General features: G+C 31.6%; 1 protein-coding gene across 2 annotated transcripts in view; it reads right to left on the bottom strand.

Annotated features, from left to right (window-relative positions):
• The window catches only part of LOC134707479 (uncharacterized), an 89,072-nt gene that overhangs the window by 12,074 nt on the left and 55,730 nt on the right, over positions 1–21,268 (bottom strand). The window contains exons 28-44 of one of the 2 annotated variants that reach the window (XM_063567239.1): positions 20,576–20,738; positions 19,100–19,198; positions 18,398–18,569; positions 17,579–17,636; positions 16,907–17,058; positions 15,053–15,192; positions 13,862–14,007; positions 12,700–12,883; positions 10,257–10,412; positions 8,407–8,563; positions 7,572–7,693; positions 6,963–7,138; positions 6,556–6,640; positions 5,921–6,035; positions 4,520–4,669; positions 4,052–4,180; positions 3,174–3,302 (exon numbers count right to left, since the gene is read on the bottom strand). In XM_063567239.1, coding sequence (XP_063423309.1) covers positions 3,174–3,302; positions 4,052–4,180; positions 4,520–4,669; positions 5,921–6,035; positions 6,556–6,640; positions 6,963–7,138; positions 7,572–7,693; positions 8,407–8,563; positions 10,257–10,412; positions 12,700–12,883; positions 13,862–14,007; positions 15,053–15,192; positions 16,907–17,058; positions 17,579–17,636; positions 18,398–18,569; positions 19,100–19,198; positions 20,576–20,738 — 2,333 coding nt within the window. Of the gene's footprint in view, positions 1–3,173; positions 3,303–4,051; positions 4,181–4,519; positions 4,670–5,920; positions 6,042–6,555; positions 6,641–6,962; positions 7,139–7,571; positions 7,694–8,406; positions 8,564–10,256; positions 10,413–12,699; positions 12,884–13,861; positions 14,008–15,052; positions 15,193–16,906; positions 17,059–17,578; positions 17,637–18,397; positions 18,570–19,099; positions 19,199–20,575; positions 20,739–21,268 lie in introns of both variants that reach the window. The other variant, XM_063567240.1, reaches the window with a different exon arrangement.

The following is a 21,268-nucleotide window of genomic DNA, read 5'->3' as shown; positions in this document are numbered from 1 at the left end:
TTTTTATTTAAATAATCGTTTTTACACGTATTTATGATTATATTTCCATGTCCTTGGTCTATCATAGACGTAAAATTTCAAAAAATGCTAATACTTTTTTTTAAAGATTTTATCTTTAATTGTCCTCGTTCAAAATATTTTATTTTTTCATATTCGATATCTATTTAATTTTATTTCTAATAACCATTTTTTTTTTATTAAAGACTTTTAAGTTGCAATATTTCACCAAAAAAATTAACTGTAATTTAATCATATGCAAGAAAGACTTCCCTTTAATTTCAGTATAAAAAAATAAATAGCTTGCTTTTTACAACATGTACATCTTCACTAAACGTAAAATTTAAAATAGAATGCTACTAAAACTCTTTCTAAAGATTTAATTTTTAATTTTTAATTATTCTCGTTCAGAATATAAAGCGCATTGTTTACATGAAATCTTATCTCATATCTAAACACAGCTGGTTACATCGTTTGACTAATTAAAATACTACGCATGTAGGTTAATATTAGCAGCTTGTAATCGTGTACAAGAAAATATTATATCATAATATATTTCAGATCATACGTAAAATATCTCTATAGCAACTTAAGATGCTAATGCATATTCAACAGATTAGTAAGCTATTGCGCATGCATTTGAAAGGTGTTCATAGCTATTGCGCATGTATTTGAAAGGTGGGCATAGAAAGAACAGAAGTGTTCCGAATAACATCCGGTGTTCCGAAAGACTACATCACTCGTCCAATATATACTGCGTAAACCCCTGATTTTATCTTTAATTGTCCTCGTTCAAAATATTTTATTTTTTCATATTCGATATCTATTTAATTTTATCAGGGGTTTACGCAATAAGCTCTACATGTTTGTTTGCAACATCATAAATTAATTAGAAAAATAACAAACACTAACAGTAGTACTGCATGGCTTTTAAGCATTATGAAAGTCTTATTTGTAGAAAACTTAAAAAGACTTTAACATTGTAAAATGTTTTGCTATTTCTAGCTTTATACACAATAAAATTTTATATATTATAACATCTACAATTCTCAAACCCAAGGTTTTATAATCCCAATTAAACTAACTAGAAATTAAATTTATTAGTCTAAATGTACATATTGTATATTCCAATCACTAATATGAGAAACAGATTTATAATATAAACTTCAATTTAATCCTTGAAAGGAGGTCTAGATTGCTAAAATAATTTATAAATTTATATTTTTTTATTTGTCCTAAAACATTTAAATTCATTTAATCAACATCCGTTTATGATTATTTGATTAAAATATTAATCATTTATAGTCTTTTTACAATTTACATTTTTAAAAGCAAAATAACTGAAAACAGGATAAAACAAAGGGAAGTAACAAAGATGTATTTCAATATTCCCAATACACATCGTTTTTATAACACAACGGCAGTTAGCCAGAGGTAAACATTGTTGATTACCAGTATGTTTGACACCCCAGCTGTCAAGTGAAGCCAATTAATTATACATCTTCTTTGAGATACAGGTAAAATTTAACACAGGTGTCAATTACACCCGTACAGTAGTAAGAAATGATCAAATATGGCGTCTGGAAATTTTCATTCATGAAATATTTCATACACGGGAGTTTTTTCTCCTGAACGGGAGGACGGGAGGAGACCCCTGAAAACGGGAGTTTTGTACTCCCGTCGGGAGGTTCACATGTATGAAAGGAAATATTAAGCTTCTCAATGATCAATATAAGCATTTGTCATACTGCTATATAACCAGTGTATTTTTTCTGATAAAACGGTTGGTTCAATTTTTAAATTTTTGTCAAAGGGTCAAAGTAAATACTTTGTCAAAATTTTATGAAAATTAAACGAGCCAAATTAATTTTAGTTTAAGTGTTGGGTACCACCTTAAAGGGCAATAACTCCTTAAGAAGTCAATTGACAATTTTGGTCAAATTGTCTTATTTGTAGATCTTACTTTGCTTAACATTTTTGCTATTAACAGTTAATCAGTATCTATAATATTCAAGATAATAACCAAAAACTGCAAAATTTCTTTAAAATCATCAATTCAGGGGCATTATACCTGAAAAAACAGTTACCCAATTCGGCTGAAAATTTCAGGACAGGTAGACCTTGACCTAATAAATACTTTAACTTCTTGTCTTATATGCTCTAAATGCTGGAGTTTTTGAGATATAAGCCAAAAACTGCATTTTACCCTGTGTTCTATTTTTAGCCATGACGGCCATGTTTTTTGACAAAATAAAAAATGAAGCACAAACTTTATTTTATACACCCTACTGATCATTCAGTTGAAGTTTGGTTGAATTTGGTTGAGTAGTTTTAAAGGAGAAGATTTTTTAAAGTTAGCAAATATGATGAACAAATTGTGAAAAATTGTCATAAAAGGACAATAACCCCTTAAGGGGTCAATTGACAATTTTGGTCATATTTAACTTAATTGTAGATCTTACTTTGCTGATCATTTTTGCTGTTTACAGTTTATCTTTATCTATAATAATATTCAAAATAATGACCAAAAACTGCAAAATTTCCTTAAAATTACCAATTAAGTGCCGGCAACCCAACAATGGATTGTTTGATTCATCTGAAAATTTCAGGGCTGATAGATATTGACCTAATGAACATCTTTACTCCCTGTCAGATTTGCTCTAAATGCTTTCGTTTTTGAGATATAAGCCAAAAACTGCATTTGACCCCTATGTTCTATTTTAAGTAACGGCGGCCATGTTTTTTGAGGGATCAAAAATTGAAGCACACACTTTGTGCAGGATAATCTAAGGAACAATCATGCTAAGTTTCATCCAAATCCATTCAGTAGTTTCAGAGGAGAAGATTTTTTAAAGTTAGCAAATATGATGAACAAATTGTGAAAAATTGTCATCAAAGGACAATAACCCCTTAAGAGGTCAATTGACAATTTTGGTCATATTAACTTATTTTTAGATCTTACTTTGCTGATCATTTTTGCTGTTTACAGTTTATCTTTATCTATAATAATATTCAAGATAATGACCAAAAACTGCAAAATTTCCTTAAAATTACCAATTAAGTGGCAGCAACCCAACAATGGTTGTTTGACGACGACGACGGACGCCAAGTAATAAGAAAAGCTCACATGGTCTTTTAGGCCAGGTGAGCTAAAAAGACCTTATAATTGTATTTACTCTGTTCACAATGGTGTCCTTTAGATCCAGGTTTACATTCACAACGACCAGAAGTTGGGTCACAGTGACCTCCATTACAATTACATTGCTTGGAACAATTGAATCCGTAATACTGGTCTGTCAAACACACTAGAAATAAAACGAAACCATTTTAATCATCTAAAACTAGTGCTAGATCACTGTGTTATCCATCCTTATTTGAGTGTAGTGTCTTGTTTGTGGACATATTCTTGTTTATTTTAAGGCTTAAGGCAATAGATGCATTCCCGTCAGAAACTCTGGTTTTAGTGAACGTCATTTGTGCGTTTAGGGGCGTCATCATTTCCATTCCAATTTTGAGAGAGTGGTCGGAAAACTATAATTCTATATTGTACAAATTATTAGGCAAATTGAATTCTCAAAATTGACAACCAGCACTGCTGTCATGAGGGAATTGTCATTAAGTACCTACAGAACAACCATTATTTCTAGTTTATCCTGCACAATGAAGATCACTTACATGATTGATGAACGTAAATAGTGCAGGGATACAGGCGACCCCCTCTATCTGGTAAATGACGTCATAAAGGCGTGCATAATTGACGAGTTTTTGCCTGTGACGGATGAACTCGAAAGTGGTCTATTGTGAATACCAAGAGGTATCCACTTGTTTTATCCCTACCGCAAAATCAATTATCACCACTTCAGGTGTTGGTTCACTTATAGAATTACAATTGACAGAAATGTGTGATTTCTCACTAGAATTTTGATACAATATATAAATCTCATTTATTTAAAATTTATATTACTTTTAATTTATAAAGATTCAAAATTAAACTCTTTATCATAACACTCTTTAACTATGATACTAAATTAATCGCTAAACATAATTATCATACTTTGTTGACAGTTCTTTCCTATATAACCAGGTGAACAGAAACAGGCACCAGTAAATGGATTACAGTTGCCATTGGAACCACACTGACATCTCTGTGAACAGTTTCTACCCCATGCACCATATGAACAAACTGAAGAAAAAAAGGAACAGCACTGGTTATTTTACTCAACAAAAAAATAATTGACAATGTCGAATTATTTGTAGATCATGTCAAGCTGATCAATTTTGGTTTTAAAGTTTTTTTCATCATTTGTAGTTTTTAAGATTAGATTATGTTTTATTTTATAAGAATCAGTTTTCCTTTACTATATAAACTAAATGAAAATTTTCCACTCATTTAAAAACGATCCAAACTACAGGTATTATTACATTTACATATAAATTGTACATGTAAAACCAAATAAAGTGAATTTTACCTGGCATTATTACATTTACATATACATGTATATCCAAATAAAGTGAATTTTACCTTCAAAGCATATATTCCCATGGTAGCCACTTTTACACTGACATGATCCATCAATTGGACTGCATGAACTGGTTCCCTCTGGATTACAATCACAGGATTGATCACAATCTTGTCCATAGGTCAGTACAGGACAACTCTTCCCACATTGTGCTTAAAACGAAAAAGAACTTTTATTATACAAAACAAATAAAACTTAATCACTTAAAAATACATCAATTCAATTAATTGTCTTTTGCCTTTGAATTGGGAGGGATAGGGGACCTAAGGCCTGTGACTGTGATCCTTTAAATGTAAAACTGCACCAATTTTTCAACACAAATGGATAATGATAGCAAAGTATAATAAAAAGAAGTGTGCCTAATATGTTTTCATGTTGATCCTAAAGAAAGTACTGTCCAGTTAGTTGAACTTCTAAGAATGTTTGATTAAATTGCTTATGTTTAATTTTTTTTTTAGGTAACTCTAGACTGAACCAATGTTGATGATGGTGACTATGGAATCTATTCAATCTAAGTAATCTTTGTCTTGGCTTCATGACTTATAACTCAGCCAAGACGAAACAAAACAAATGATTCTCACTAGTATCAGAATTACCATAAATACCTACTCCTAGTATCAGAATTACCACAAATACCTACTCCTAGAAACAGTGTTACCACAAATACCTACTCATAGAAACAGTGTTATCACAAATATATTTACCCCAAACAATCAGTGTTATCACAAGTATTTACCCCAAACAATCAGTGTTATCACAAGTATTTACCCCAAACAATCAGTGTTATCACAAGTATTTACCCCAAACAATCAGTGTTATCACAAGTATTTACCCCAAACAATCAGTGTTATCACAAATATATTTACCCCAAACAATCAGTGTTATCACAAGTATTTACCCCAAACAATCAGTGTTATCACAAGTATTTACCCCAAACAAACAGTGTTATCACAAATATATTTACCCCAAACAATCAGTGTTATCACAAGTATTTACCCCAAACAATCAGTGTTATCACAAGTATTTACCCCAAACAATCAGTGTTACCACAAGTATTTACCCCAAACAATCAGACCACAAATATATTTACCCCAAACAAGCAGTGTTATCACAAGTATTTACCCCAAACAAGCAGTGTTATCACAAGTATTTACACCCAAACAATCAGTGTTATCACAAGTCTTTACCCCAAACAATCAGACCACAAAGTGTTTACCCCAAACAATCAGACCACAAAACATTTACCCCAAACAATCAGTGTTATCACAAGTATTTACCCCAAACAAGCAGTGTTATCACAAGTATTTACACCCAAACAATCAGTGTTATCACAAGTATTTACCCCAAAAAATCAGACCAAAAAGTGTTTACCCAAAACAATCAGTGTTATCACCAATACTTACCTCCAGAAAATCCTGGTTTACAATGACAGGCACCAGTTGCAAAATCACATCCATCGCCATGGTAACCACATGAACAATTATTAGTACAATTTTCTCCCCACGTACCCGTAGAACACTGAAACTCATTAAATAAAATTAATAAAAGAATTATACAAGAATAGTACAATTTAATAACAATTGATTGCTTGATTTCTAGCTACATATATTTCAGGCATATTCAAGAACAAAATGGGTTAAAATTTTAAATAATAATAAAATTTGCAGGATTGGAAAAGAGAGTCAGAGTGATAGAGGGGTACACAAACTGACTGCTAAATGAAATATAAATATGAAAAAAAAATACATTTTCAAAACACTTCTTTTGATTTAATGTCATTGCTTAATCTTGATTAGACAACACCTTCTACAACTGACGGAATTTGGAAGGCTAAGTAGTAATATGTCTTTAATCATGCTGCTATCGAGGTGATGACAACTATAGTAATTATCTACTTCTCCAAAATAACTATGTATAAACCAAAAGAGTACAACATTTCAGTGTGGTAGCAGGATGCTATGATTACTTAATCTGCATAGAGGGATTTTATTTGAAAAAAGTCTAACTGCAGGAATTCCCAAATGGTCATATTGCCTACCTTAAGTTCACACTGTGAACCAGTAAAACCATCAGGACACAGACAAACCCCATCAGTACTCCTACACAATCCACTATTCTTACAACTTCAAAAATAAAATCATTCATTTAAGTATTGGTCCTTATTAAACATACTGGTTTCTAACTTTCATGGTTCTTGAAATTTTAATGTTTAATCATAAATAATGTAATGAAAATCAGCTCTGATGCAGGCGGGGGGATGTATTGCTTTTCAAAAAAAAAGTTTTGGTTGTTATAGTAAAAATTCAATATTCTAGTGTAATGAAAATCTTCTGGAAATTTTCCGTAATTTATCATGTCGGTGAAGGTCTTTTAAAGAAAATAGACACTTTAAACAGATTGTGTATAAAAGAATGAGTCCTAAAATCAGACATTTGTAATACTCACTTGCATTTTGAGGAACAATTGACACCACTGTATCCCTGTGGACAAGGCTGGTCACAAAGGGAACCAGTATATCCAGTTTTACAAACACAGGCTCCAGTAGCAGGATCACACTGGTTTTGGGCATATTTACCACATGGTGGACAGGTAATCAGACAACCAGGTCCATAAGTTCCTCCCTATAATATAAACAAGCATTCTGAGAGTATTGCATGGCAAGGCAATACATAGTCCCTGTCAGTTTAATTTTCATTGTATTGGAACAAAATGCTGACTTGATCTATAACTTGTCATTGTCTAAACAATATAAAATTATCAAGTCCATATCTTTGAGGATGGCAAAATAGAGTGCAGAAAACTGAATATTTGAGTGAATTGCTATGTTCAAGGACCATAATTCTGCACAAACAAAATTGGAACTTGAAGCGTAAAGATTAAAATTGTATTCAAGCATTTATCTAGACAGATGTCAAATTAAGCTAGCAAATAACAATTAATTAAGATGGGCATACAATAAAAAGAAAAAAAACAAAACTCTCTGAAGTCATATTTATGAGCACAATATGTAATAAGTCATATTTATGAGCACAATATGTAATAAGTCATATTTACCTGACAAGGTTTATCACATTGAGCACCCCCCTTGCCAGGGGGACAGATACATTTTCCATTGAGAGGATCACAATCTCCAAGGTTACAGTTACAATTGCCGTTACAACCAGCACCATATGTATCTGTCAAGTATAAATATCATTAATGAACTAAAGATCAGTGTGACTGTGTGTGGTGATTCTGTAAGCCAGAAATAGTGGTACAAAAAAATGTATATGTATAAATTGTCTCATATGAAAAATAAGCTGAGTCCAAGACTCAAATGGTTGGTTGAAAAACTTACTACACATTACCGGTAAAATTATTTGCAAATTTTAAATAACCAATATTACTAGAGATTGTCACATAACATTATTTTTCAAAATAAAACAATTTATTAACACACAAAATTATAAAGAGATTTCACATCTTCTTGATCTAAAAGCACACTGGACACTTCATGTATACATATATAAATATACATGTACCTTAATTAAAATGGAAATCTAAGTCATAAAATTATCAAAATGAATTTCAAGTTTACATAAATAATGAACTAGCAGATCAGTTTAGTAAATAAACATATTATGTTTTAAAGATGCTGAAATGACACAAACATCCACAAAGCACTGCATGATGAATTTTAATATAAACCATTTACAATCAACATGATTTATTAAAATATAATACACCTTATCGTTATTTGTCCGCCATTACTAGATATCACAAAGGTTCACATAAAATTTTGACGTCATAAAACAAAATATCTGACAACACAATGGAAAAGTGATTGTTGTATGCGTCAAAAGTTCAAGCGGCCAGGTCAGTTGGGATGAGCGATAAGGTGTATACCAACCTGTTGGACATGGTGAGGCACAAGTTGTTAAAAACCAACCATCAACACAAAGACAGTTTCCTGTTGTCTTGTCACATGTTCCATGGACACAGTCACAAGGAGTTTGACACGTACTACCATAGAAACCTGCTGGGCATTCACATTTTGTACCAGGTGTCTGCAAATGTAAATCAACAATAGCAATTTGAGGAAAAAAGAACATCATGCAGATCTTTTTTTTTTTAAACTAGAGGCTCATTAGTCTTTATAAATAATGTATTCACTCTATTATATTAATAGTTTTCAAAAGAAAATTTCATAAGGGACCCACGGAACACAGTGTCTCGCCTACTTTTGCTGTTAATTGTAGACTCAACAAAAACGATGGAAAAAATCAATCAAAATATTCCTCTCGAAACTATCTTTTGATTGGAAGAAGCTTCTTTCCAAGTTTGGTAAAAATCAAGCATGGTTTATGATTCTAATAAAAATGATTTAAAAACACTAACTGCAAACTGTGAAATTAACCAGAAGAATAAACTAAGTCTATTTATAAGAAAAATTCAGATAAACAGGTCCAAAATTTTAACAAAATTTCTTCTAGCATTTGATCATAAACAAGCTTCTGTCCAAGTTTGGTACAAATCCAGGATAGTATAAGAAAGAAAAATGTTGTTTTTTTTTTACAAAATTTACTTTTGGACACTATCTTATTAATATAAACTAGCTTCTGTCAAAGTTTGGAACAGATCCAGGAAAGTTTAAGAAAGTTATTAAAATGTTTAAATCTTTCACCACAGATTCTAGCAGAAAAACTAAGTCCATTTATAAGTAAATTACGGACAAAATGTTTTTTTTTGTTGACAAAATTTACTTTTGGATACTATCTTATGATCATAAACAAGCGTCTGTCCAAGTTTGGTACAAAACCAGAAAAGTTTAAGAAAGTTATCTAATTTCAAAATCGTCCTGAATATGCATGAAATATTTGCCACTGGACGTTAAGCAACCAACAATCAATCAATCAATCTAATTTCAAAAACATTAACCACAGAGTGAATTTTGGTGGATGACACTGACATCGATATTTGTAAGATTAACGTCAAACAAGGGGAAGCATATTATCATCCTTGAAGGGCAATAACTCTTCTAGGAAAATTGATTGGCAAAATCAATGATGTGGAGTTATTTGTAGATCTTTAGTTGCTGCAGATCATTTTTGATGTACCTTTGATAACTATTTACACCACTGGGTCGATGCCACTGCTGGTGGAAGTTTCGTGTCCGAGGTATCACCAGCCCAGTAGTCAACACTTCAGTGATGACATGAATATCAATAATGTGGTCATTTTTATAAATTTTCTGATTACAAAACTTTAAATTTTATGAATAACTAAGGATTTTCTTATCCCAAGCATAAATTACCTTAGCCATATTTGGCACAACATTTGGGAATTTTGGATCCTCAATGCTCTTCAACTTTGTACTTATTTGGCTTTATAAATATTTTGATATGAGCGTCACTGATGAGTCTTATGTAGACGAAATGTGTGTCTGGCATACTAAATTATAATCCTGGTACCTTTGATAACTATTTCTAGTTTTCATGTAAAAAAAGTAAGAGTAAAAAGTAGTTGGATAATTTTGGTAAAAAAAATGTAGGCATTTCTTGATATTTTTGGCATTCTGCAATCAGAACCCTTTTTTTGTTACTGATATTGTTTTGTTGTTTTTTTTTAACCAATTACTCACTATTTTGTACATTACTGTCATATGAATTTACAAAAATTCAAAAAAATGTTAAAAAAAATTCAATAAAATTTCATTAAAATTTTCATCAATGTCGATGTATTCACATTTTTTAAACTTACTGTGCATATACAAGATCCAGTTGCCTTACTACAGAATCCATTTCCACAATCAGCAGGACAGGAAGTGTTACACCCAAGACCGCCATAACCAGTCGGACATGGCATTTCACACATATTACCTCGCCAACCAGGTGGACATAAACATGTTCCAGTGACCTAAAATAGATTTTCACATTTTCTTACTTAGGCTCCATGGAAACTACATCACTCATCAGGTACATATAAAATTTTCAATAACAACTAGATGAAGTATTTGTTGGAAGGGGTTTATAAAAGTATAACCTATGCTCTTCCTTGAGCTGCATTATTGATAGCAATTGAGTTGTTTTTTTCAGAATATGTTGGGTTTTTTTCCCTATGATTAAAGCTATAAACATCCAGGTCATTTAAATTCCAAATCTGGGCTTTGCCTCAGATTTAACTTTTTATTTTCATTTTTAAATGTTCACACTTCCACCTGTTATGCAGGACTAGAAGGAAAATATTCAGTAAATGTTTGTATTTAAATAATTCTTATATGATTTGCATATCTATAAATACTTGAATAGCATTGGTCAATTCAATTTTTTTTCTAGGTTTACATTTAGATAAACCATAGATGTAATGGGTATTACATCTATGGATAAACCATGTTTCCAAAGCTACTTGTGTAATCTTTTCATGCAAGATACGCATGCTTTTCAGCAAATTGAGATTACAAACAAATACATAACAGTTGATTCAATTCTAATGTAAATATAACATAAAAGAAATAATGCGTCAAAGCTTCAACAATGTATAAATTCAAGATTTGAATAAAATTCTGCAAAATTTCATGAACAATCAAGTGCATTTAGGCCATGGCAAAACACGACGTCATATGAATGAAAACTTCCAAGCAAAAGATTATTTCGTTACTTGTACACTTCAAATTCGGATAAGAACTCATCAAAATAAAGTTTTAGGGTATGTGCTATTTAATTTTAGATTCTGTTTTATTTATCGAACATTTTTGGATTTTAGAAAGTCAATATGGTGGCCAACTCCTTAACATACTTTTGTTCAGTTTGTGAGTTAATGGTCCCAGTTTACACATCAATTACCTCTAGAAAAAATGTTTTTAATCCTATTATCAAAATCAAGTTTATCTGTAGGTGTCTATTTAAAAGGGATTAGAAATAAGATTAAAAATAACTGATACATATTTCAAATTTGAAATTTTAAAATATTTTGTTTAATAAAAAAGATTTTCAGAATTTCTTAATTTTTCATTTGGAATATAAAATCCCTTAAACTGGCTTTTAAAATGATTGAAAAATACAAAAAAAAATATGATTAAACATCTTGCATTTGTAGATTTTTAATTTCATTATATTTTTGTTATATAATAAATGAACCATATAATTAACAGTGAAAAGTAAACGCTAACTCTATATAATTTAGGTAAAGATATCAAATTGTCTCCCTTAGTATATATTTTAAAAAAAGTGTTTGATATTTACTGTAATATCAATAAATAGCAAATTATAAGTTTAATCAATAACTCTACTGAGATTAAAATACTCATCTATTACTCTAATGATTTACAGGCCTGTAGCCAGGACTTTCCAAGGGGGGAACGTTGGACTCACAAACTCGACTTTAACAGTCACAATTCAAACAGAACATTGACTTTAATAGTGCTTATTTGTTTTCAAGGGGGTTTGTCCGAACCCCCCTGGCTACGGGTATGATTTAACAACTGATATTTTACTTTTTACTTCATATCATAAGAAGTAAATATTGCATAAATTTATAAATCAGAGAACAAATTTTAAATATATAATCTCACAATTAATGATTTTTTTTTTCATTTACCAAATAAGGGCCTATTATTGCAAGTGAAAAGTTGGTGGTAGATGATCAAAGTAGTGTTTACACTTTCTTCAAGTTAAACATCTCCAAAGTTTAGACTATTTGCCTGTATCTCAGAGTTACGTCCCATCATAAATCTTGAGTAGTGAGAATAAAAGCTAGATGGGCTGACTGAGTTATCACTTAACACCATCTTGTGTGGTGAGAATAAAAGCTAGATGGGCTGACTAAGTTATCACTTACACCATCTTGTGTGGTGAGAATAAAAGCCTGATTTTCTAGGTTAACAAGTGAAACTGCGAGCTACTGCTCACTGATGATACCCCTGCCACAAGTGGATAATATTAATAGTGTAAAAATATTCAAGTGTTTGGTAAACAGGAAGTTGTCATGTGATCAATCTGAAAACGCATCACAGGGTATAGCTGACTTAGATAAACCCTGAAACCAAATTTCAGAAATCCTTGTATTGTAGTTCCTGAGAAAAATGCGACAAAAAATATTCATGGGACATACGGACTGACTGACAGAAGGACAGACAGAGGTAAAACAGTATACCCCCCTTTTTTTAAAGCGGGGGTATAAAAAATTCAACTAAGTTATTACTTACACCATCACAAGATGCTCCATTTTTACAAGCACATGTCTGTTTACACTTGTTTCCAAAGCGACCTAAAGGACATTTCAGCTCACATTGATGACCTCTATATCCTGGGTTACATTTACATAAACCTGTGACTCCATCACATGGCTGGTTATAGCAGTTACATCTTTTAGCACAATTAATGCCAAACCTGGAAATTAGAAAATCCAAGCTGAAATAATTTATCATGTTCCTGCCTCAATATATGATTGTAGTGCTGGGCAAATCACACTTCCAGGATAAATACTATATATATAAGGTCTAAACATTGAAGGATACCACAATTTCTCGAAAGAAATAACAATACGCTAACACTTTCATAATTTCTTGCAAATACCCATCTTATATTGATAAAACAGTCAGATGGTGAGCTTAAACAAGCAGTCACTCCATATTTGACCTCTTATATTATTAATTGAGGTTCCTTATAATAAACAAAATTCATCCCTCTGTTTTTAGAAAACTGAACACCTCCATGCTATTATTCCTCATGCACAGTTGAAGGACCAACTACAGCCTCTAATTAAAGTGCTTAAAATTGGAACTTTAGATACAACATCATTTCTTGTTTACATCATCAAAAATCTTACTTTATGATCTTTATGAAATGAAAGCTAGACTATGGATAAGATATATTTGCTATACATACAGTAAAAATTTGCTTTCTGTTATCAATTGTTCTGTAATAAGTAATTTTTTTATAAATGTACTTCCTTCTTCTTACATCAATAAAAGGATGCTTCTCTATCTAATCACAATTAAGCACAGTATTTGAATTCCAATATTCCTTATTATGAATTAAAAAAAAAGATATGGTATGATTGCTATTGAAACAACTCTCAACAAGAGACCACAGGACACAGAATTAACAACTATAGGTCACTGTACAGCCTTCAACAATGAGCAAAGCCCATACCGCATAGTCAGCTGTAAAAGGCCTGGAAACTAAACTGTAAAACAATTCAAACAAGAAAACTAATGACCTAATTTATGGACAAAAAAAGAAAAACAAATATGTAACACATAAACAAATGACAACCACTGAACTACAGGCACCTGACTTGGGATAGGAACATACATACAGAATGTGGCAGGGTAAAACATGTTAGTGATTATTATTTAAACTTACGATCCTGGTGGACAAGCCACATCACATTTCTGGCCAACAAATCCAGGACCACAATGACATGCTCCAGTCACATGATCACACCCATACTTCCCGGCACACTGGCATTTCTGCTCACAAAATTGGCCGTAAAAACCAATTGGACATTCCTAAAATAAATCAACAGATAAAATTTTGACATGGTATTGAATTTCAATCTCATTATACATACTGAGTTTCTGAATTCATTATTGAGTCATTATCATTTTTGGGATACAATTTTTGTGGATTTGTGGTCAAGGTGATCCACAAATACAAGTGTCCAATGAAATGCAAATTGTAAGCAGAATTTTCAACAAAAAAAAATCAAGAAATTCCATCCACAAAATTTCAATTTTTTAGAATCATAACTAAAATTAGAAAGCACGAAAATTTATGAATACACAGAGGGTAAATACTTTGCAAATAAAACAAATTTAAATTATATATACAATCAACTGATTTTAACAAAAACTACCACAACGTATTGTAAGAACAATTAAGACTAAATATGCAGCCCATGCTTAACTTGAGTTAATTTATTTTAAAAATGCCATTTCTGAAATGTCTGGTGGAAGTTCAAGAAACTATCAGTAATGATACCTTTTCACTCAACTATTATTTGTACAAATTTAAAAGTGTTCACAATACTTATATCATAATCCAAATAGCAAACGATAAAATATGGATTCTTTTATGATTGTATGTTATTAGAATGAAAATTGAGGTCTAATAATTTTTAAATGCTAGCTTCATGGATGTATTTGTATATTTTAAAAGAGCTTTCAAGTGTTTGATTACTAATTATTAACTATTCGTTCCTTTGTATAAGTCAACTGAAAACATATATCTATAACAATCACTGGTCACAAAATTGATCACACATCTCAATTACTGTTGATTCATTCATTTTCGTGGCCTCCAATTTTTGTGGTTTGAGGAAAACTTGCATATTCGTGGATATTTAATTTTGTGGTTTTGGCAGTCTGCATACATACCTTTAGAAAATTTGAAATTTGTTGAATAGTCAAATTCCTGGTTCCCTTGAACCCTTGAAATCCACGAAAATTGGTATCCAACAAATATTCACAGTACCTCAGTACCACATCAAACATTTAAACTATTTACAATAGACAATAAACAGATAACATGAGGTACCTTATTCCCTCTACCTACCAGTTCACAATGTTGACCTTTGAATCCAGGTCCACATTGACAAAGCCCTGTTACAGGATCACATGGTTGATTGTTACAGTTACAGAAGAATCCACAATCAGGTCCATATGTACCACGTTCACACTGAAAGACACATGTGGCTGAAAAAAATCAAATAATAAAATTATATAATGAGTTCATCTTTCAAAAATCCATTCTACTAAAAACAAGAATGTGTCTATAGTACATGGATGCCCCACTCTCACTATCATTTTCTATGTTCTGTGGACCATGACATTGGGGTCAAAACTCTAGTTTGGCCTTAAAATTAGAAAGATCTTATCATAGGAAATATGTGTTTTAAGTTTCAAGTTGATTGGACTTTAACTTCATCAAAACTACCTTGCCCAAATTTTAACTTAAATTTGGACAGACAGACAGATGGACAGACAAAGAGACAAATGGACTTAATAAATAAACTCATCATAGATACCAGGACTAAATTTAGTATATACGCCAGATGCTCGTTTCGTCTACAAAAGACTCATCAGTGACGCTCCAATCCAAAAAAGTAAAAAAGGCCAAATAAAGTATGAAGTTGAAGAGCATTGAGGACCAAAATTCCTAGATGTTTTGCCAAATACATCTAAGGTAATCTATGCCTGACATAATGGCCCATAAAAATTAATTGAAGTGTATATACTTTGATATATTACTAGATAAGACTAAGTGGTACAACACAAATGTCCCAACTTTTTAACATTCACCTATTGATAACCCTTTGTCCATGTAGATCTCCTCAGAATCATACAGATTATATTTGGTTCAACCATACTCAGTGATTTCAAACATTCAAGGAAGCAATTTCTTCCAAAAACTGATGTTATTATCTCCCCTGAGGAGATTATCTGAAGTTGGACGAGGTCTAAATGTAAATTTAGCTCATATTTTATGAGCACCTTAATTCATTTCTATTTTATAGTGTGATTGTTGTTGCTTAATCTTTAATTCTCTATGGTTTTTTTTATGGAATATTGTTTATCACATTGATTGATTTAAACTTGAATAAACAATACGTTAAAACTAGGGTCATCTATACTGTAAATTCAGAAATACTGTGATGTTTAAATTAATGGGAAAAAGATTTGCAACAATAAAAGCATTACAGCATTTCGAATTTGATATTTTTTTCTCTTAATGAACATAGACAAGTTATTTCACAATCAATACCATATTACTATTTCATCATGGGGATAATCTTCTTCACAGTAGGTTTTATATCAAAATTGAATAATTACGCTACATATAGCCATGATTACACTGAATACTTATGCAACATATAGCCATGATTACACTGAATACTTACGTTACATACAGCCATGATTACACTGAATACTTATGTAACATATAGCCATGATTACACTCAATACTTACATTACATACAGCCATGATTACACTGAATACTTACGTAACATAAAGCCAGGATTACACTGAATACTTACGTAACATATAGCCAGGATTACACTGAATACTTAGTAACATATAGCCAGGATTACACTGAATACTTACGTAACATATAGCCAGGATTACACTGAATACTTAAGTAACATATAGCTAGATTTACACTGATTACTTACGTAACATATAGCCAGGATAACACTAAATACTTAAGTAACATATAGCCAGGATTACACTGAATACTTACGTAAAATATAGCCAGGATTACACTGAATACTTACATAACATATAGCCAGAATTACACTGAATACTTACATAGCATATAGTCAGGATTACACTGAATACTTAAGTAACATATAGCCAGGATTACACTGAATACTTAAGTAACATATAGCCAGGATTACACTCAATACTTACGTAACATATAACCAGGATTACACTGACAAGTTCCACCCACTGGGTCACATGATCCCTGATTATTACAGAGACAAGGAAGTTTACAATCCTGTCCGTAATGTCCTGATGGACACGGATACTGACAATTACTACCCATCCATCCTGAGTTACACCTACAAATAGATACTGACAATTACTACCCAACCATCCTGAGTTATACATACAAATAGATACTGACAATTACTATCCATCCATCCTGAGTTACACCTACAAATAGATACTGACAATTACTACCCATCCAGCCAGAGTTACACCTACAAATAGATACTGACAATTACTACCCATCCATCTTGAGTTACACCTGCAAATATTCTTCAGTATATTATAAGTCGTCTGTTGGGGTATTCAACAATATTCACCATATTAAGTAAGAAAAAGGCATGGTTATCATGGTTTTTTTCTTTCAATTATCGATTTTGGTGTTCATTCACCATTTGTGGAGACTTTGATCCCTTTCAAGTTTGACATCTGGTCACATAAATTGGACACTAGTCTATTATAGGAGATACTTTATTGGCATCTATTATGTTGTTAGATTACTTCATCACTGGCATACACTTTTCCTTTTATTAATACGCAATAATTTTTACAAAGCATGTAAAAAAAACATTGATCAAGAAGAAGACTACTTACATACAGTTTCCAGTTCTTGGGTTACACTGTGAGTTAGCTTTACTGCAATTACATACACCTAGTAAAATAATATCACAATATCTTGTTATTCATTTAATTTCATTAAAGTCCAACTTTTCTAAGATTCTATCATTATGACAGATAACTTTACAAGATAATTCAAACCCTTAAAAATACTTTCACAAACAATTGTTGTCCTATTTTGGTATGAAATTTCAGATCATAAAATGCTAATCCAAAATTAAAACCTGACTCAGCAGTTTAAAATATTTTCTCTCTGATAAAAACTCTTAAACCATGCATTAAACTTAATGACATATATAGAAGGTTGCAATTACAACTCATGGACAAAATAAGCGATAAATGGATTAAAAATTTCTCTATGTTTATAAGTTAAATTTTGCACTATGAAACGCATAACTCTCTATCATAAACATTCACATACTTCGTACATCTTGTGATTATCAACTTGTTGACTTATAAACTCTTGAGAAATGTGTGTGCTTTATATTATTTTTTTTGTTCTACTACTTTTTTTACAAAATTTACTTCTGGATACTATATTATGATCATAAACAAGCCTCTGTCCAAGTTTGGTAGAAATCCAGGATAGTTTAAGAAAGTTATCAAAATTTCAAAAACTTTGACCACAGAGTGAATATTTGTGGACACTGCCACTGCTGACGCCATGTAGGATTGCTATGTCTCGCTTTTTTGACATAAGTCAAAGGCTCAACAATAAAACGTGATTAACATGTTCAGCTGATTTTTATAGAGTTATCTCCCTATAGTGATATGTAAATTAAAATGTTGTCTTACCAGCACAGTTTACTCCATAATATCCTGTGGGGCATGGTGTATTACACTGGTCGTCATGGTAACCTGGTGAACATTTACATAGACCTATGATTGGGTCACAGAATTGTGTGTTGTTACTGTTACATGAACAGTTATTGGCACAGTTCTTACCCCATGTACCTTGTTTACATGGCTGAAAAAATAATAATGTTGTTATAAAATCATAATTTACATGCATTGATAAGAAGCTTTTATAAACTATATGTGTCAAAGCGACACAAATGGCCCCGTCCGCAATAGTTGAAAAATCTGCAATTTCAATAACAGTTGGGACAGAAACATGATGTTAGTCTCACATGTCAAAAAGCAGCAAAAAATCTGGAGGCGTATAGAATTTTTTTTTCGTATAAATGTGATTTTCAATAATTTCTCAAAGCCCGTAATTTCAGCAAAAATTTGCATAATAAAAATATCAGCGTGAAATAAAGGATAAACAATTATCAAGAGCTGAAATAGAGAAAATCTGGCCAAGACCAGTCACTCTACCAACTTTCAAATCAATTGACCATTAGTTACTGTACTATTTTTTAATAGACTTTTGTATTATAATGTACATCTGTCTAAAGTGTTTTTAGCATATTCTTTAAAAGTAAATGGAGCTTGTCAATATTATAAGAAGCTTGTGAGAGAAAAAAAGTCAAATGTAAGGACACTAAGGCTTACTTGGTTACAAAAGAATCCTTGATAGCCTATAGGACACTGGCACACTATCTGCCATGATGTTACTTCCTGTGTTTTCATGGAACACTGGCCCCATTTTGGCTGAAATATAATATAGAACATGCAGTTAAAAATTCTTATATGATTTGCATATTTACAAATACTTGAAAGGAATTAGTTAATTGGAATGTGTTTCCTTTTTTTCTTTTTTCGATAGACCATGGAGTGTTGAAAATAATTTTCATAACTTAAGTAAACACTATATTGATTTCACTGCTATAGTTATGGAATGATGGGATTCCAAAAACAGTTGAAAATTGAAAGAACAAGAATGTGTCCATAGTACACGGATGCCCAACTCCCACTATCCTTTTCTGTGTTTAGTGAACCGTGAAATTGGGGTAAAAACTCTTATATGGCATTTAAACTAGAACAATCATATCACAGGGAACATGTATACTAAGTTTCAAATTGATTGGACCTTAACTTCATAAAAAACTACCTTGACCAAAAACTTTAACCTGAAGTGGGACAAACGGACGGAAGGACAGACCAGAAAACATAATGCCCCACTGGCACTATCAGTTTCTGTGTTTAGTGGACCGTGAAATTGGGGTAATAACTCTTATTTGACATTTAAATTGGAAGGATCATATCACAGGGAACATATAAAAAAGAAGATGTGGTATGATTGCCAATGAGACAACTATCCACAAAAGACCAAAATGACACAAATATTAACAATTATAGGTCACCGTACGGCCTTCAACAAAGCCCAATACCGCATATAGACAGCTATATGTATACTAAGTTTCAAGTTGATTGGACTTCAACTTCATCAAAAAATACCTTGAGCAAAAACTTTAACCTGAAATTTGCACTATCATTTTCTATGTTCAGTGAACCATGAAATTGGGGTCAAAACACTAATTTGGCATTAAAATTAGAAAGATCATATCATAGGGCACATGTGTACTGAGTTTTCAGTTGAATGGACCTCATCAAAAACTACCTTGACTGAAACTTTAACCTGAAGCGGGACGAACGAAAGAACAAACAAACCATTGGACACACAAACCAGAAAACATAATGCCCCTCTGCTATCATAGGTGGGGCATAAAAATATAACAAATTTTTATGAGAAATATAAGGATTAAACATATTTTAACAAGAGTATATTGATGTGCAAATTGGTCAGTGACTCACTAACTTATACATTAATGTCCTTTAAACTTTTATAATTTAATGTGTAGCTCCTATGATTTTCTCACCTCCTGTTTTAAATAAATGAATGTTTTAAAATAGAAAAAAATACAGCTTCTGATTAATTTTGGTAGTCATGACACTGAAGCTGCAATTAGTTTTTCCTTGATTTTTTTCCACATGATGGAAGTTTTCTATTGCATGCAATGCTTCAATCATTTCCAACGCACATATAATAAATTGATGTGTATTAGATTTTGGCTAATTGATACTTACATTAGTAGTTTCAACATCTGCTGTGAGACACCATGGTTGACATTTCTGTACAACACCTCTATGAGCAAATGCAGGGGTACCTGGAGGGGGACCAAATACAGATATCCTATTAGTACCTCCACAAAACTTATGTCCGTCTCCTCTGCATGCAGTATGACAATCTCTACAATATTTTAAACTATATCAGTAATTTAAAAACAAATTGCAAGATATTACTGTGCTTATCCAGTAACCTTTGTGGTATCAATAGCAATGTCTAAATAAGTTTACCAAATTCAATCAATAAATATCTTCCTATAAAAGAGGTTATAAGTTAAACTGATATCATAAATTTCTAAAAACAGCTGCGCCATGAGCGCATGATACGCCCGACGTCTTGTGTGGAAGTTTTATGCAATAATCATGAATAGTTTCTGAGAAAGTTTTAAGCAATAACCATATATTGTTTTTGAGACACGGCGGGACATGTGAAACACCCAACCCTGGTTTTTTTTATACAAAAAAATAAATATCATTAAAACAAAATTTTGAATCAAAACCAAAAAGTATACAGATCTTTATATTAATATAACAAAGAAGTGAGTAAAGTTTTAAGCAATAATCATAAATTATTTTTGAGATACGGCGCAACATGTAAAAAAAACCTCCCCCTTTTTTACAAAATACTCAATAACTCAAAAATGAAATTTTGAA

Source organism: Mytilus trossulus, chromosome 2, assembly GCF_036588685.1.
Source record: "Mytilus trossulus isolate FHL-02 chromosome 2, PNRI_Mtr1.1.1.hap1, whole genome shotgun sequence".
Lineage (NCBI taxonomy): Eukaryota > Metazoa > Mollusca > Bivalvia > Mytilida > Mytilidae > Mytilus > Mytilus trossulus.
The sequence above is the reverse complement of the archived record's forward strand: the minus strand, read 5'-3'. Positions and strand labels throughout refer to the sequence as shown.